Source organism: Astatotilapia calliptera, chromosome 13 (assembly GCF_964374335.1).
Source record: "Astatotilapia calliptera chromosome 13, fAstCal68.1, whole genome shotgun sequence".
NCBI lineage: Eukaryota > Metazoa > Chordata > Actinopteri > Cichliformes > Cichlidae > Astatotilapia > Astatotilapia calliptera.
In genome coordinates this window covers 21,330,575-21,347,910 of record NC_137434.1, presented here as the reverse complement: position 1 = coordinate 21,347,910, position 17,336 = coordinate 21,330,575, and the positions used below count along the sequence as shown (strand labels likewise).

At 39.9% G+C, this 17,336-nt stretch overlaps 1 protein-coding gene across 6 annotated transcripts in view; it reads right to left on the bottom strand.

Moving 5' to 3' along the window:
• Positions 1-7,291: 7,291 nt before the first annotated feature.
• Positions 7,292-17,336, bottom strand: part of ccser2a (coiled-coil serine-rich protein 2a) — a 50,023-nt gene continuing 39,978 nt past the window's right edge. For 5 of the 6 annotated variants that reach the window (XM_080288037.1, XM_026189302.2, XM_026189305.2 and 2 more), the window contains one exon: positions 7,292-12,404. In XM_080288037.1, the coding sequence (XP_080144163.1) occupies positions 11,679-12,404 (726 nt within the window). In that variant the 3' untranslated portion in view covers positions 7,292-11,678. The remainder of the gene's footprint in view (positions 12,405-17,336) is intronic. The other variant, XM_026189307.2, reaches the window with a different exon arrangement.

Below are 17,336 nucleotides of genomic sequence, written 5' to 3'. Positions count from 1 at the left end.
TTTCCTTCCCACTGTTGTCAAAGTGTTTGCTCACAAGGGGTCATATGATTGTTAACATTCGCTGTTTTCTTTGTATTACTGTATGGGGTCTCTATGTTACAATATAAAGCACCTTGAGGCAACTGGTGTTTTGGTTTGGCGCCATATGAATAAAACTGAATTGAATTACAGACCAGGAAGTTTTGGAAATCCTCTGACCTTGTCATCCAGCTATCACAGTTAGGTTTGTCAAACTCCTTATGCTCCTAATCCTAACATTTGCCCATTTTTTCTGCTTCTAACACATGAACTTTGAGTACTATGTTCACTTGCTTCCTTATATATCCCACCCATTAACAGGTACATGATGAAGAGATAATCAGTGTTATTTGCTTCGCCTGTCAGTAGTTAATAATAATAATAATAATGGATTGGATTTATATAGCGCTTTTCAAGGCACCCAAAGCGCTTTACAATGCCACTATTCATTCACTCTCACATTCACACACTGGTGGAGGCAAGCTACGGTTGTAGCCACAGCTATAATGTTATGCCTGATCAGTGTATATGAAGCAGTACTGAGAAGCCCAGCGTTATAGTTAATGATAGACTTAGAATGTCTGAGTAGTTCCAGTTTTTTCTTCTTCTTGTATCTTTACATAAAAGTGGCAACAACGATATCTTGGAGACCCAAGAAATCACCAGGTTTTGAACAAGTAAATTCATAGTTATTATTCAGGTGGTGAAGCCACTTTATTGACAGATAAAAACCTCAGAAACACAAAATTAAGATGTAAAAATGTTTACAGGGCCACATCTTTGCATTTGGATCAAAAAATAATCACAGAAACATATACATGGGCATGAGTTTTTATTTTATATAATTTTTTGCCTATTTCACATTTTGCAAAGCCAATAAATGTCCTTGACAGCAAGGAGGCTAAAATGGTAGCTGGGTGATCTGTGGGCTATTAAAGGTGATCTCTGCTGTATAGTTTAAATTGATCAGGACAGCTATGCATATCAATGAGAGCCTATGGTTGAATTAAAGCATCAGAGTGAGAGGGTCCTGTTGAGAAGTCAAACAGCTGTCGGGGGATCCAATTATGGTCATGCACAGAGTGCACACCTAAATGTTGTGTTCCCCACAAAGCCCTCTCACTACACTCAAGTTAAGCCGTCTCGCCTGCAGCGTTGGTGAATATTTGAAAGTATTGCCGGAGGAAAAGAACGAGGCTGGCATTTCTCCTTCTACAGAAGTGGCCTGGTACCCTGGTGGCAGAAAGTCTCAGTCTGAAAACACAGCAAAAGTCAAATACAAAAATGCCCTCTGCGCCTTTGTCACTGCTTAAGTGTTTAAGAAACTCTCTTGTGCATTGTCACTGCGGGTTCAAGATATTGTATGAAGCTGACAGAAGGTTAGGAGAAAGAAGTAAAAACAAAAGCAGGTCCAATTTAAAGATCAGATGGCTCAAACATTTGTCTTTTTTTAATGTGTTGAGCATATTATTCAAAGATAATTCAGTGACGCAGGTGCAGACTTGAGTTTTTTAAGCAATCAAGTTGATGTTAAACTCAAAATCATATTTTACTGAAACGACCACACCTGAAAATGAAGTGAAATTTACAGGCAGACTATAGCTACCACCCACACACTACTCATCAGACAAAGAGTGGTCTGAAACAGACTGCGGCAGTCGCAAACAACCAGGGAAACCAGGGCCTGTTTTTATCACGTTCCTTTCTCCTAGTCGTCATGATTGACTTTAATGGATTAATGATATATTTGTAGAAATGTTTCTTGCCTTTATATTGACCTTGGAAAGCACTTTGTTGTTGCTGATGTTGATAAAGTGCTTTATAAATAAACCATCGTTATTACATGATATACAGACAGCATGCTATATAATTCCAATAACCCCTTTAAAACTGACTTGATATGCAAAATACCATCTGTCAGCTTCAGCCTCAGCAAAAACCTTCTGCAATGCAATCAAGTACACTGTGAAACTACTCATTTAGCTCAGCCTGGTCCCTACATTAACCCTGCAAGAGCGCACCAGGGAATCAAATCACATACTGTACAATTATCATTAACAATGTCCTGTTTACCTTTTATGCTCCACTTACTACACTGTGAACAGGAACAGGAACAACAGTCCAAACACTGTAAAGCATCTCCCTCGAAATATACAGCTGCAGCATAAACATGCTTGTTCACTGAATATTCGGCTTAGTAACAAATGATTTCAAATAACACGATTTCTACATGTGAATATTAAATGTCAGCAGCTGTTATTGTGTGACGTTTTGGCTCTGTACCCAACCACAGTGAATTTTAAATCAATCAAATTTAAAAAAAAAAAAAAAAAAAAGAATTGTTTTCAACATTTATCCTTTGCAGCCAATGACTGTAAATAGACATCACCAAATACTGCATTTCCTCTGTTGGTCTGAGATCAGGTGGGTGACTTAGTCATTGAAGAATATCCCATTTCTTTGCATTGAGGAACTGTTGGGTTGCTTTTGAATTATGCTTTGAGTCATTATTCATTTGCACTTTGAAGTGTTGTCTGATCAGCTTTGTAACATTTGGCTGAATCTGGGAGTATAGCCCTGTGCACTTCAGGATTAATCCTGCTGCTTCTGTCAGGAGTAACATCATCAGTAAGCACCGATGTGCTGAAAGAAGCCATCTATGTCCACTGTGAATGACCATCTTTGAACAGAGGCGGTGGCTTACAAAACCCACTGTCTGCCATGTTGAATCCAGTTTTGAGATCCCTTGCCAGATGCCTCAACACCCACTCACATCCATTTGAGTGCAGTAAATCACATGATAGTGTGGGGCTAGGTTTCACAACGGGTTCACCCAAAACCATGACTGATTGTGACCCACACCCGTTTTCACACCTTGGCTTGTGTAATTAGGTAGAGGATCAATAGGGGGTCCTTGACCCTCTTGGGGAAACTCCCATAGGGCTTAAATTTGGGACTCTCCACCAATTGCTCTTAGAACAGAAGAAGCTTCTCGGATGAGAGGTGAAACATCTTCAAGTAACTTAAAGAAGTTCAGATGCTTTTCTTTCCAAGCTCCTTAGACTATGGTGACCTGGATGACTGAGAACCTTCACAGACATGTGCTTACTGTGCTCAGTGATAGAGTTGCACTGGAAAAGTGATAATTGTCCTTCTTTTCCTGAGTGTAACTAGTAGTTTGCAACTGGTAAACTTTATGCGTGGCCATTTGTGAACGGGTCTATGGTTGTACACCTTCACAATTACAGGGCTACATACCTCGTTTATAGTACTGACTTGACCACTCAAGTTTTGCTCTCTCTTTGATGGGTTAATTTCTTAGCATAATGATGGCCTCATTCACTTGCACAGACATCTTTTCCTGGGTAAAGATTCAGAAGATGGCCCGAAATGTACAACACCTGGCCAGTTTTCTCCCAGGCTATTTAAAACCCTGTCTCTGAAGGCCTTCCCATTCTCCTCTCCCACTGCTGCCTTGCTCCTGTCCTGTGACAATAACTATGTCCAATTGTTGTCAAAAAAGTGAGTTTAAATTCATTTCTTTTAATTAACACAGCTCAAAAAATGGAGACGGGGGCATAATAACAAAAACACTACCCCCCACTAAAACATGACAGTCCTTATTAACTTGACTATGTTTAGGTCAGGTACTACCCACTATGAGGTCATTATCCTGGAAGGCACGTCAGACAGAAAGTTATGGAGTATATACAATATCATGTAATGCTTGTAAGCTGTGCAGCAGAAAATCTTGACTAGTAATTTAAACTGATAAATATGAGCTTTGAGCAGCCACTAACATGACATTTTAAAGCAATGATATGCAAATTAATATACAGTGCAGCAGACAGACTGAACTCAAGGTTGGCAACGAGTGCAACAGCCTTAAATGTTAATCAGCAGCTCAAAAAAAAGGAAGCTAGGACAAAAAAAAAAACAAACAGTTAATATGTGCAAAAATATTCTTTAGGTAATATTAAGTATGCAGTGATGAAGGGGACTGGGAACTTGTGGATGACCAAAGTTTGTTAAGTTTGCCATGAGGCTAAGATCACAAGAAACAATCGTGTTAGTCAGCTGTGTTTAAGGCGAAAATCAGGAAAGCTAATTTCCATAATTATCTTTTGCTGAGATTGCAATGAGTAAGAGACAGCCTCTCCCCGGCTCAAATAATAATCAACAATGAAAGTGAAGTGTAAAAACAGCTTAAAATCAATTCAGCCCACAATACCTGAAGTGTAAATCATGAATACCCTGCTTGTCTATTCATAGCACAGTTCAGCCCGTACAGGGAGTTCATTCAAAATACAAACCAACACAAACATTGCATAGGGGTTAATCCAGTTGCAAAACATAGCCTAGTGGAAGCTTAGAGATCAACAACAAGCAGAGCAACAAAGCAGGCAGCAGACCCGCAACACACAGCAGAGCCAACACATCAAGACACAACAGGCAGGTGATAAAGAGAAGCTGTGATTTCAGCAGACGACATCTCAAGAAGCAAAGTCAGGAAGAGCAGTTTGAGCCCACAGCTGCTATGATTAAAGTCAGAGCACAGTGTAAATATCATTACCTCTTTCCAAAGTCTCTGAAGTTGCATGTTGGAAGGCAAGCTTGTTGGAATGCATAAATATAAGCAACATGTGTCTGGAGCAATTTTCTTTTATTAATTATATTTTTAGCTGATCTGACTTTATTTGAAAGAAAAAGTAAACGTTTGAATAGATCCCCGATTTGAAGGTGGGCGTTAGATATAGGTTATCCTCTCATGCTCTTGGGGAGCATTTTTTGCACAGATTTCTGTGGAGTCATTGACGTCCAGTGTGATACTGTGGTGAAAACTGTGCTATCTGCCTGTGATCAACAGATATACATGCACTCATTGGCTACTTTGTTAGGTCAGCTGATCATTAATGCATCCAGTAAGGACCCACAGGCTAGTAGTAGAAAGTCAACATCCACACTGATCAAGAAGCACCTGGTAGCTCAGTGCAATGAGATCAATAGAAGACAGCTACAGAAATTGTTGATACTGTGTCCTTCCGTTAAAGAAAGAAAAACTTGACAAAAGTAATAATAATTAAACATTTACTGAAAATTAACCAATGAAAATCTCAGATGTTGCTTTTGAATTGTGATTCAAGAGAAGAAGAAAAAACTAATTTATGTTGGCCTCGACGGAAATGATGGCACCCCCTAGAAAAGATTGAAAATAAGTGCTATGCCCATCAGTGAAATGTACAAGTTGCCAAATATCAAGAACTTTTCATTTTAGATTTTAGTGAATAATATATTATTTATAATATTTAGTGAATATGATGGAAAGCTACAGTGGAGTGAAAAATTATTTGATCTCCTGCTGAATTTGTAAGTCATACATAAATGAAGAGTCTCTAATTTTTATAGCAGTTTCATTTTAATCGAGAGACAGACTATCAATCAAAAATCCACAAAAACACATAAAAGTTCTAAATTGATTTGCATGGCTCTCCCTCTCGCTATTAAAATGAAACAACTCTTTGAAAGTGAGCAAACTTACAAATTTAGCAGGGGGATCAGTTTATTTACTTTTTTCACTTTTGCACAGGAGAAAATATGGTGTGAGGTGACAGTGTGTGTGTCTGTATGTGTGCAGTAATTGGCTAAAAACTGCTTAAACTTACAGCTGAAAAGGGGTATGCCAATCTTTGGATCTATATTTGAATCTCCACTGAGATTCAAAGAAAAACGCCTCAGATAACAGAGAATACAGGAGTACATAAAGACTAAAAAAAGAATCACATGAGACCATAAGAACAGACTCCTTTCATTCTTATTGTATTTACTTAGCAAGAGAGTTGGAAAAGTTGCCTTCAAATCTAACATATTTGACTACTTCCCAGCGATGTTGGTGCATCGCACTTTGTTTGACCCATTTTTAGTTTCTTAGCCGCCCCACCTACGCTATTTCTTTGGTCTTCTGTGTGGTCTTCTGCTGCTGTGGGCCATCTGCTTCATGGTTCAATCTGCTGTCTGTTGAGAGATGCTCTTCTGCACACCTTGGATGTAATAACAGTTATTTGAATTACAGTTGCTTTACTATCAGCTTGAAGCAGTCTAGCAATTTCCCTCTAACCTCTGACGTCAACATGGCACATTCACCCACAGTACTCCTGCTTACGGGATATTTTCTCTTTTTCAGATCAGTCTCTGTAAACACTAGAAGCATCAGCTGTTTCTGAAACATTCAGACCAGCCGGTCATTTAAAGCCACTTACATGACCTTTGTCTCCATTCTGATACCTGGTTTGAACTTCAGCAGGTCATCTTGACTATGTCTACATGCCTAAATGCATTGAGTTGCTGCCATGAGACTCAGTGTAGAATGTTATAGACCTGTCAGCCTCAAACATTGCCGTCATGGTTGTGCAGTGTAAAGGAAGGGACCAAACAATTTTCAGGCAGTAGAAGTACAGGAATCAAAAAATGTAGTCTGTCATGACTAGATGTTTAGATGTCAAATCGTCATTTCTGCTAAGTCCACAGCCTGATGTGTTTGATTTTTAACATTCGAAATTCATGCTCCATGCATACCTGCTCTACTTAGTGTGCTCTACTTACTGTATGAGCGTGCAAGGAGATATGTTCAGTGAGACACACTGAACATGTCGGCCTCTTCTGCACTGATTTTGTTAATCTGTGTATTAACTACGGCGTTAGTAACGTCAGGGTGAATTTGGGGATTAGATTGTATTTTTAAACATTCCTTCACACTTAAATTCCCTCAGTATAATTACTCCACTGAACCTCTGTTCTCTGAGGAGTAACCTGCAGTATGCAATATGACAACAAAGTTTTAAGCATAGATTTGACAGTCTATGATGAAAGCACTTTAGCTTCCTTTCAAGGGAAAACCTTTTGCACTCCATCTCCCGCTTTTCGAAGTTAATGACAGTGTCACGCTACTTCTTGCGCTTGGCAGTCTGTTACCCACCCATCATCTCTGAAGCATGTAACCTCATTATTAAGTGGACTATATGCAAGGTGTCTAGAGGCTGCATGGTTTGTAATGAACAGAGATGCTACTTAGTTTAATTTGACAGGGAGGCATTTCTTCTCAGTGATAACATACTGTAAAGTAATATCCAAGTCTATGTTTGTCTATCTTCCTCTCACAATTCCTATCTCAAAATGAACATAAGTTACATCTATTGTTTGGAGTTTTTTCCCCATTTTTATTTTTTTATTCCCACAAATTTAACATTCATTTTAAAAAGCATTACTAAAAAGCACATTTGGTTTTTAAGCACAATTTATTTCCACAGTAAAACAACCAGCAGACATGAAAAACAAGAAGACCAAAATAAGAATGAGGCTTCAGTTTTATCTTAAACTGAAATCGGCAGCTTTGTTGGTGACATGCGAAAAACATATTACAAATATTAAAGAACCAAAACATGACAGGACTCAAACTGAAAATTAGCCAAAACACCCTCCTCAGCTTATTTGGTTCAAACTTTATTGCTGTCTCACAAGTCTTCCTAGAAAAATATGACTTTGCAAACAGAAACAAACAGGGAGAGAAGAGAGCGTAAAATAAAGCAAAATAGATTTTGTCTAAACCAAGTATCGCCCCTAAGACAGTTTAATTGTCATTCAGCATTAAGAACTAATGTAATTTAAAGTGCCTCAAATTACAATTTTTTAAATGTCTGATTTTTTTTTTTTTTTATAATTTGCATTTCAATAGCTGGTACCACATCCTCTTTAGATTTGAAAGCATTTTTCTAATAGGTAATGGCAGATAGAGTAAGCATGAATTGAGGCAGAGATTTGGGAAAGGTCTCAGAGGGGGCTACCGGAGGCTCCTGGGCCAGGCAGATCCACATGTACTAATGAGAGATGAAAGAATTGAAGGGTGGGGGCACAAAGATGAAAACAAATAGCCTGTAGTGACAAGAGCATAGAAAACTGGATAAGGAGTGTATGAGGTGTAGCTCCTTAAATTCAGATAAATTATCCCCAAAAAGATTGCTACAAGTACAGTTTAGCACGCCTTCCTTTTGCTCCAAACAGTATTGCACAGTATACTTGAGACAGTGCATAAGAGCTGCGAGCAGCTGATGAAGGAGAATATGTAGTGATAAATACCGTGACCTTGGATATTATGGGAATATGAACTGCTACACTGTGGCGCCTTATCTGCTTACACTGTAAACTTCTAGTTGGTGATTCAGCTGGCAAGTAACACTTGAATGACGAATCTGCTCTAAAACGTACATCAGCACATCACACCGTGTCACAGAACCACAAGTCAAGTATGACAGCATACAGCTGCTGAAGAAACACTAACCTACATCTTTCAAGATTCAAGCTTTTACTTTAAAAACGTCATCAGAGATGAGAGTGGTTGCTAAAGGAACATCTGTTCCTGATAATCATTTCAAACTCGCATTAACTTTTCTGATTCTCGTTTATTTTTGTTATTTTCTTTTTGGCCAATGAGAGCCACAAAAAAAAAAAAAAAAATACAGTTGCAATTGCCAACATCTTATTCTTTAAGGTGAAGTAGCGAATTTGTAACTCAACAGAATATTGGTCTTATTAAATATTTCTTTAAAAATAAATAAATGAATGCAAAAAATGTGGTGAGTGAATCAAAACAATCAGCTAAAGGTGCTAAAATGCCCCACAGCTTTAAAAAAAAAAAAAAAGCCTTTATATGAAGCCTTGAGCTGTAAATACACCTTTTTTTCTCTGTGTTTGTTGTGTTTTTTCTCTGTGCATTTTTTTTCCTTTTGCAAAAAGTTGCATTCCTCTTTCATTCAGAATAATAATGCAGAAAATATATATTTTTCCCCTCTTGTGCAATGCAGCTTTATAATTTGTGCGTCCTCTCTGAAAAATAAAGCGAATCAGGTTCCTGCATTAGGACTGATCCAAGTTGTTAGAGTTTTTAGCCCTGTTTTGTTAAAGCATAGCAGGCAAGAGAGATTTGCTTGACTGCTAAACTGAACAAGGACATTGATTTGGAGCTTGGGAATACAGCACAGAGAGGCATGGTACTGCCCTGTTTTCCCTGGCATGGCTTTGCGTTTGGCCTGGGCTGATGGATCTCTCACTGCCTCTGTCTCTCTCTCACACACACACGCACACACACACTCTTTCCTCCAAGAGCAAAACACTGGCAGCCAGAGGTGTCTGGAGATACGCACACATAAATACACACATACAAATACACACAGCAGGCAACATTGATTTCCTGTTTGGCATTACTTAGCAGTGAATGACACAGCTGAGGGGCGCAGGCTATTCTCTAGACCACAGTGCAGACAAAGATTGTATGCATTCTGTCCTTCGTGACATTTTACAGACAAGTCTGCCAGAAAGGGCTTGTGTTGATCATTAGCACCTTCACTACTTTTATAAATTGTTTTCAGCTTTTCTTTGTCTCTTGCTGGGCACCTATCTTACACTCTGGGTGTGTCTTCCTGTCCACGTTCAATTTTCATTATAAGAAATGGGCTTTTCTTGGCTTCACAGAGCACTGCTGACTGCTTGGCTGGCTTGGCACAATGTTGAGCCATCCAACAGGTAAACATGTATTATCAGCCACATGGATCCTCAATCACAAACAAACACAAGCCTCTATCCATTTCCAGGGTAATCTAGAGATGGGCATCTTTTTTTATGGCTACAGCAGGCAAACAGATGAGTGTTTACTTGGAGACCTCATTTTGTGAGCACTTCCAAAACAACACAGATACACTTTCATGCACTTTGTTAAAGAACTCAGAGTGCTGGCCTGTAGGTGCACTTGTGCGACTGTTGGAAAGTGTGAAATGATGTCTGCGTCTCTTCTGAGTTTCGCGTCTCTTTGAGTTCTGCCAAAGTTCCTGTACATGTGCGTCTATACAACTCATGTGTGTGTCTCTCTCTCCCCCTCTGTCTCACTCTGTCTTTGTAGGGTGCATTATTGGACGCAGTAGACCGGACACTGCCAGAGGCGTACACCAAGCGGTCACGCGGCGTGACAGAGGAGAGAGCAGAGCTGCTGTCAGAAGGCCTTTTTAACACACTGCTGCTCTCCGTTCAGGGACATTTCGAGAGCGTTTGACTGCAAAAGGGCTTCGCAAAGCAGCGATAAACACAATTCTGCAAAACTCCCACAGAAACACCACCAAAGCCCTGAAGGCTCCCCACCTGAAAATACCGCGCTAATACCTTTGATGTTCCCAAAGAGACATGCAAGAGAGTGAGAGGAGAGACGGTGGAATAGGGAAAAAAATAAAAACGACAGCAGCTCAGCGCGCACGCTTTTTCTCCAGGCAGCAGCTTCACACATCTAATGAATCCCCATTAGTTGACGTTTCCACGTGTGGGCGATTAAAGGAAAAGTTGTTTCAAGAAAGTCAGCGTGCATTGTAAGTTATTTAATTAACTCACAAATGATGTTTTATTCAGTTTTATTCACCATTCTCAACCTGAGTTTGACTTGCGATATTTTCTTCTACCACATGTTGATGTTTGAAATTGGGCAGATCACCCTTTGTTTACTCTTTTTCAGTATGTTTTAAAAGTTCATTGTCTTGTAGCAACGATTTTACTATCCAGATATTAACTTTGCTTTTTTTTTTTTTAAACATACCATTTCCTTCTCACCATATCTCATTTTACTCTTCAGTCGTTTTCATCTAAAACTGCACAAAGTAACCCTGAAATAACAGTGTATTTTGTCTGTGTTTGCACATATAGATATGAGTGCGCTTCCACTGTCCCTGAGCACACTTAAGTGTGTGAGTGCTTTATTATGCTGCTTCTTTCCACTACATTATGAAAGCTAATTCCTCACTTGCACACTGTTTCTAATTATATCCCCACCACCAGCCTTTTGTTATTTTTCAGTGCCTATATTTCCATCACAGTGCATTGACACAAAAGGTCTGTGAACCCTTCTGCTACCACGTGCATGGTTTGAAAGTTCACTCAGGATGTAAGTGTAGTGAGCTGAACTGGAAGGATGTGAACACCTACAGCGTGGAGCTGTTTTTTAAATCCATCTCTCAACACTACGTTTCTCTATCTTTAAAAAAAATACATATGCGCACACTCAGACACGTTTACCTACACATATTCTCATTCTAGAAGCGACAACTCCAGAGCGCTTTGACAAATTTCTTTTTTTCTGTCTCTAGCCCCATTTCACATTCACTTTCTTGCCTCTTTCCCACTTTCTTTTTTCCCTCGGTTTCCCCCCGGGCTGTCTATTACACAGCGAAGGTCAAACTCATGTCACCACTATGTTTAAAACCAAATGCACCTGTGTGTCAAAGGGCATGGTTGTGTGAGGAACGAGTGAACTTGGACTTTAAAATGTGACATTAGCCAGTGGGTATTAAAAGAAAACAAAACTGGTAACACTCTTTTCTTCCATCTGCAGCCTTCATGTTCATGTGCAAAACTAACTTCCTCATCAAAACCCTTCGATCTCACAAGTGTGGACAGTAGTGAAAATAAGGTCCGTCTACATAATACATTTTGATCAATCATGTTGAAGTGGTTAATTTAGAAACAATAGGCAGTGCTTGAATGTCTCATATATATTAGTAATGAGCTAGGAGGCGAAGGAGATGACTATCAATGTCAGAGTAATTTCAGTTTTAGGTTATGATGGACGGATTTCAGGTCCTCAGGGAATCTTTGGCTTTGGGAGGCATGAGTGACTCAAAGGGATCGGGAACTTGGCTGACCCGGGGTCTCAGTGTACCCTGGTTAGGCTCCTTTAGGCTGTGCTCCTCCCGGCTGGAACTGGTGTAACTTGGATCCCTGAGAGGCTGAAGCAGTGAAGTACAAAACAGACTTTGAGCTTGCACCTGGGGTCCAGTGTTAAAGCAGGGAAGGCCTCTAGATGGAGGCGGCAGCTGCTTCGCTTGGTTAGCCAGAGGCCCTAAGGAACACCCCGGCTTCAGAGAGCCAAACCCACCAGTGCCCCCTGGTTTGAGTGCAGGGAGAGAAACGCGCTTGTGAAAGCGAGGAGGCTGCAGCATGCGAGGGCAAGTCAAACCAGCAGATCTAGCAGTGACAGAGTTCTGCAGTACCGCAGCGGGGGCTCTCCTCTCATGCTGTGCTGCTGATGCTGGACTGTCCCTGGCAGTTATCCCCTGTGGAGCTCCAGAACCCAGGCGGTGCAGGTTGGTGTTCGGGAGATGACTCAGCTTGTCAGGGCCTGTTGGCCCGGACGCATCTGCCACAACTGCTTTAAGAGGACGGTCAGCATCTAAATGGGTTGCTTCCTCTGATTTACTCCTTGTGAGGTCACTGCGGCCCACGGTAGGGGTTGTTCTTACTAGTTTTCCCTGTTGGAGGTGCTCGTTGAGACAGGGGTTGAAAGGCCGTAGTATTTGAGGCTGTGGGGTAAAAGAAAAAGGAACAGTGTATCAATAAGTGAACACTAAGTGTGTGATATACAGGCAGTGTTTTATTAACATGTTTCTGAAGTAGACAGTTTTAAATAAATAAGTGAATAAATATCCTCCCCAAGTATCTTTGAACCTCATGGAAAATTGCGACCCTCACAATATCACAGCCTGTTTCAATTACCAGCCACTGAACTAGTCCTACATTAAAAAGAAGAAAAGGCACAAAGGCAGCCCTGATTCAGCAGAGGAGAATAACCTTGTTGTGCGAGTCTGAAATCTACTGACACTTTTGAATTATTTTGCAATCACTGCTGCAGTGGGGCTTCAAAATATTCAAACTGGGAGCTACAATACACGCTGCCTACGTGAGAACATGCTGAGCTGTTGAACCACACAAAATTCATACCAACCATGGTGTTGCCCTCCAATAGGGGACATCCAGTTTATGAGCACAAAACCATGCACACCTGGATGAGAGGAGCTAATTATCCCGTCCAAAAACAAAAGAGCTGCTGACACAGACTCAACGTAAACTTATTTTACTTTGACTACATCGAATTGTTTCAAAGCAATAGTCTGTATATAAAAGATGGACATAGTCGGGGACGTCACCAGCTGGACTGATCTGTTTTTGAAGGCTTGTGCTGAGCGGTTTCGTCTTTGTTATCATAGCTATTTGACACCACACAGAACAAGCGCAGGTTGGATCAAACGGAAGGACGCTGACATTCTACCAGTTCGTTACATTTAAAGTAAGCTTGCCCACACCCTGCATTATCACCCTTATGTAGGGCTGCTCAATTAATCGAATTTTAATCACGATTACGATCTGGGCTTTCAACGATCATTAAAAATGACTGAGCCGATTATTAGCCCCTCCCTCGTGCTTTACTCTCGCGCTGCTCCGTGTGGCAAATCGAGCGCACCTCTCTGCATTTCGAACACGTGTCACAACAATTAAGAGCAGCGGTCTCCAACCTTTTTTGCGCCACGGACCGGTTTATGCCCGACAATATTTTCATGGACCGGCCTTTAAGGTGTCGCGGATAAATACAACAAAATAAAACTAGTACCGGTACCAAAAAAAAGAAAATTTATTCATAACACACATGAAAAGACCAAGGAAAACCGAGTAAACGATAAAAACGATAACAAAATAACGCTGAAAACCAATAAAAACCCTGAAAACCATACATTTCACACCTGAGCCTCAACACTCGCGGCCCGGTACCAAACGACTCACGGACCGGTACCGGTCCGAGGCCCGGGGGTTGGGGACTGCTGATTAAGAGGACCCGAGGGAAGCTCGGAAAGCTAAGCAGAAGTTATTTGGAGAGGAGAGTGACTGCTGTTGGTTGAAAAGAGAGGTAAAAAAAAACTTCAGTGGTGTGGAAACATTATGGTTCACGGAGTCAGACGTGGATCAAGTAGACATAGTGTGTAAACTTTGCTACGGTGTTGTAGCTGCACCACAGAGCAACACTGCAAAGTTCACTAAACATAGATGTTTACATTTTTCATTTATTTTTTATATTGCAAACATTTGCACTGTTATCAGTATTTGCACACTATTTTATATTATTTTTTGACAATCTTTAAAGTCATTATTCAATACATTGTTATTGTTAAATAAATATCGTCAAATAATCGAGATCTCAATTTCAGTGAAAATAATCGTGATTATCATTTTTGCCATAATCGAGCAACCCTACCCTTATGAACACTAACGGGGACTATAATTTGAAAAAACGAACATCCTGCTCTATTAAAGGAGACTTAAAACTAGTGATTGCAACAGTCAGACATAAACTCATCAGCAAAGTGTTTACTGACATCACACAGCAAGGAAGACAAAGACCCTTTTACACCCGTAGGAATCGCCCTCTGCAGGCCATGTGAAAGAATGCAAATTTAAGTCACATCCATATATGGTGTTGTATTCAAACTCAGAAGCTAGAGCTATCTTTTATATACACAGTCTAAGCTGACAGAGCCAGTGTGCAATTAGCTTGTATTTTAAGTGTTTTATTTATCTATGTAACAAACGATGTACGCATCACCTGCTTTATTTGTTTAGATGTAGCCAGGGGAAAGCAAACAGATTCTATATATTATTCTGCATGACTGCTTCACTAAATACATCTTTTTTTTTTTTACCAAAGATGAACAGTGACATAAGATAACCTTTTTATAGCAACCACCCTGTAACACAGGTGCAGATAAGCAGCAGATTACAGGACCAGACAGTGGTTACTGTATCTATAAGAAGTCCAGCAAAAGCTGAGATCCTTGCATCAGATGCAACAAGAAAAAAATCAATATTCTACTCCTGTACTTGCAGATATCTTATCCAAGTACATTTTCAAAGTAGTTCATGACCAAACGTATATAAAAATGCTTCAAGACATTTCTAGCCTTTCTAGCCTATTTAGTTTGTACTGCCAGTTTTTACAATCAGAAATCAGAAGACCAGCCTTTTGGCTCCTCTTCTTTGAGCAGTGCCTGTAGGATCCAAATCCACCTGGAACCATCAAAAGCTTCTAAAAAGCCTGAACTCAGTTTCAGCAGAACATATTCACTGTGAGTTCGAAGTGAAGGGATCTCAAAGGACAGGAATATATAGCTGCACTGGTCAGGATGCTGGATCTGTTTGTACCATCAGTCATTTGTATTGTAAGTGTGAGAGAGCATGTCTGAGGCCACAGCTCCATCTCCTGGTCCCCTGCCACAACACGTCCACTAGCGTGTTACAAAACCCTTGTTCACCTTTCGTTTTCAGTTTGCTCATTTAAAAAAAAAAAAAAATGCTGCTTTTATACTTCTAGATTCAAAGTCTGTCATTATGAAGTCTGAATAATTTCGGCTTCTTTTGCATCTTACAATAAGCTCCGATTAGTCCACCAGTCGACCCATCAGCATCTTAATATCTCATGTATATCACGACTCAGTGTGAGACATAATCCACAAATTAGAAGTGATGTCACAAAAGTAATTATCATATGAATCAAGCATCATCTAAAAAGGTGAGTGACATTATTAACATGACCTTATTTCCATTGTGCCTCTGACTCATTCAGAGCAAAACATACTAAAACCAGACGAATACATGCATTGTACTATTTCTGACAGTGTGCTTCACATTTCATACAGACTGAAATGTTTGTAAGAACTGCAGTCATATTCTACGTCTAACTGCAAGCTTTGTAATGAGCCCATATATTTACAGCTTTCGCTAGTAGAGATATCCTGTATCATTTGGGTCATAGTCAGCAATTATTTGCATCTGCAGCTATCTGCTACAGATACTAATAATTAGCAGCAATCACTCTGAGCAGTTCACTGCACTGCCAAGAAAATATCACAGCTCACTAATGATAGCTATCACTTTTACACAAAATCACCAGTGGAACCCAAAAAAAAAAAAAAAAAAAATCATGTTAATTTGTGACACCTGGAAGATCTCACATCCCACTACAATAAAATCATCTCCACCCACCCTCAACATGTCACGAGAAATGGTTTGTTATTAAGAAAAGCAACCTGCAAGAATGTGAAGTGAAAGGATGCAAATAATTGCCATTTAGCAAGAAGACTATGTGATTGCTGCACATAAGCAGATGGGATCGTCAATATGGTGGCACTCAATTTTAAAGCAAGATTAGACTTCATGTGTCGCTCGTGGTGGTGGATTGTGTTGAAATAAGAGCTGTGGAAAGATTGAGAGTATGTGTGAGTACTTAGATTTGCCTTGTTGCGTAGCTGCATTTGATAGGGGAGCTAGAAAGACTGTGATTACTCAGGACAGCAGTAAATATACACTCACATCCAATAACATGAGGCTATTTGAAAATCTTACTCCCTTTAATACCCTTCATCCATCAAAGTGAGCGCCTAATGAGTGAATAAAATATAGAAAAACCAAACCACACACAGAAACATTAGCCAAAGCATGCACAACAGTTCTTATATAGTTAAATTACAGAATGGAATTAACTAAAAGACAAACAATAAAAGCAAAAGCACAAAAAATATTGCCGTAATAAATTTGTAAAACATGACAGAAGACTCAAAAAACTGTGACAACTCTGTGACCCCAAATTTATATCCATTAATAAACGCAGGCATAGAAAGAAGTCAAAACTGAAACCCAAACGCTAATCATGCAAACGCAGAATTACAAAGACATGCTTCTGTCATGCCATGTGTCACAAGACAACAGCCCAGCGAGCAGGAGGTGGGCAGCACGTCCATTTCATGTTAAAGAGAGGATTACTGTACCACGCTGTGTCAGTGAAGTACTGCACTAGGTGCTCCACTCCTTGCATAGGCATTATGTGTGAGGAGGCAAAGGTATAGAAGAAACACTGTGAGAGATTCATTTTCAGACTTTTAACAGACAAGAGTACAGAGATGAGGAGAGAGAGCGGGGTTAACGGATTAGAAGACAGGATGAAATGAGATTCGGGAGAAAGAGAAAGAGAGGGTTACCGACATCTAAGGCACATATTTATTGTGCCATTTAGAATTAGAACAAAGCCCAAGAGAAGGTTACACATTAGTTCCACAAACCAATTTAATTCATTTACTATGACCTCCTTTCATTCGCACCGCTTCTCTTTTTTCCTATTCTTAAGACCATTACTACTGGCAGGAACTCTTTGCTGCTTTGTTTACAGCCAGGGCTCCCTGAGGGGGGTCAGAGCATTAGTGGTTTATCCAGTAAAATAAAAATACACTTTTTATTCATTCCAGTTTCAGTGTCTCATTGTAATATCTAAATACATCAGCCTACCAATTATATTCCAGTAGGTTTAAAAGTCATGACCACTATCCTCCTACTTTTTTTCTTCAACTGTGCATAGCCTTTTTTTTTCCTTTTCGCCTTTGTTTGATGCTGTTTTGTTTAATTAGACCACGCAA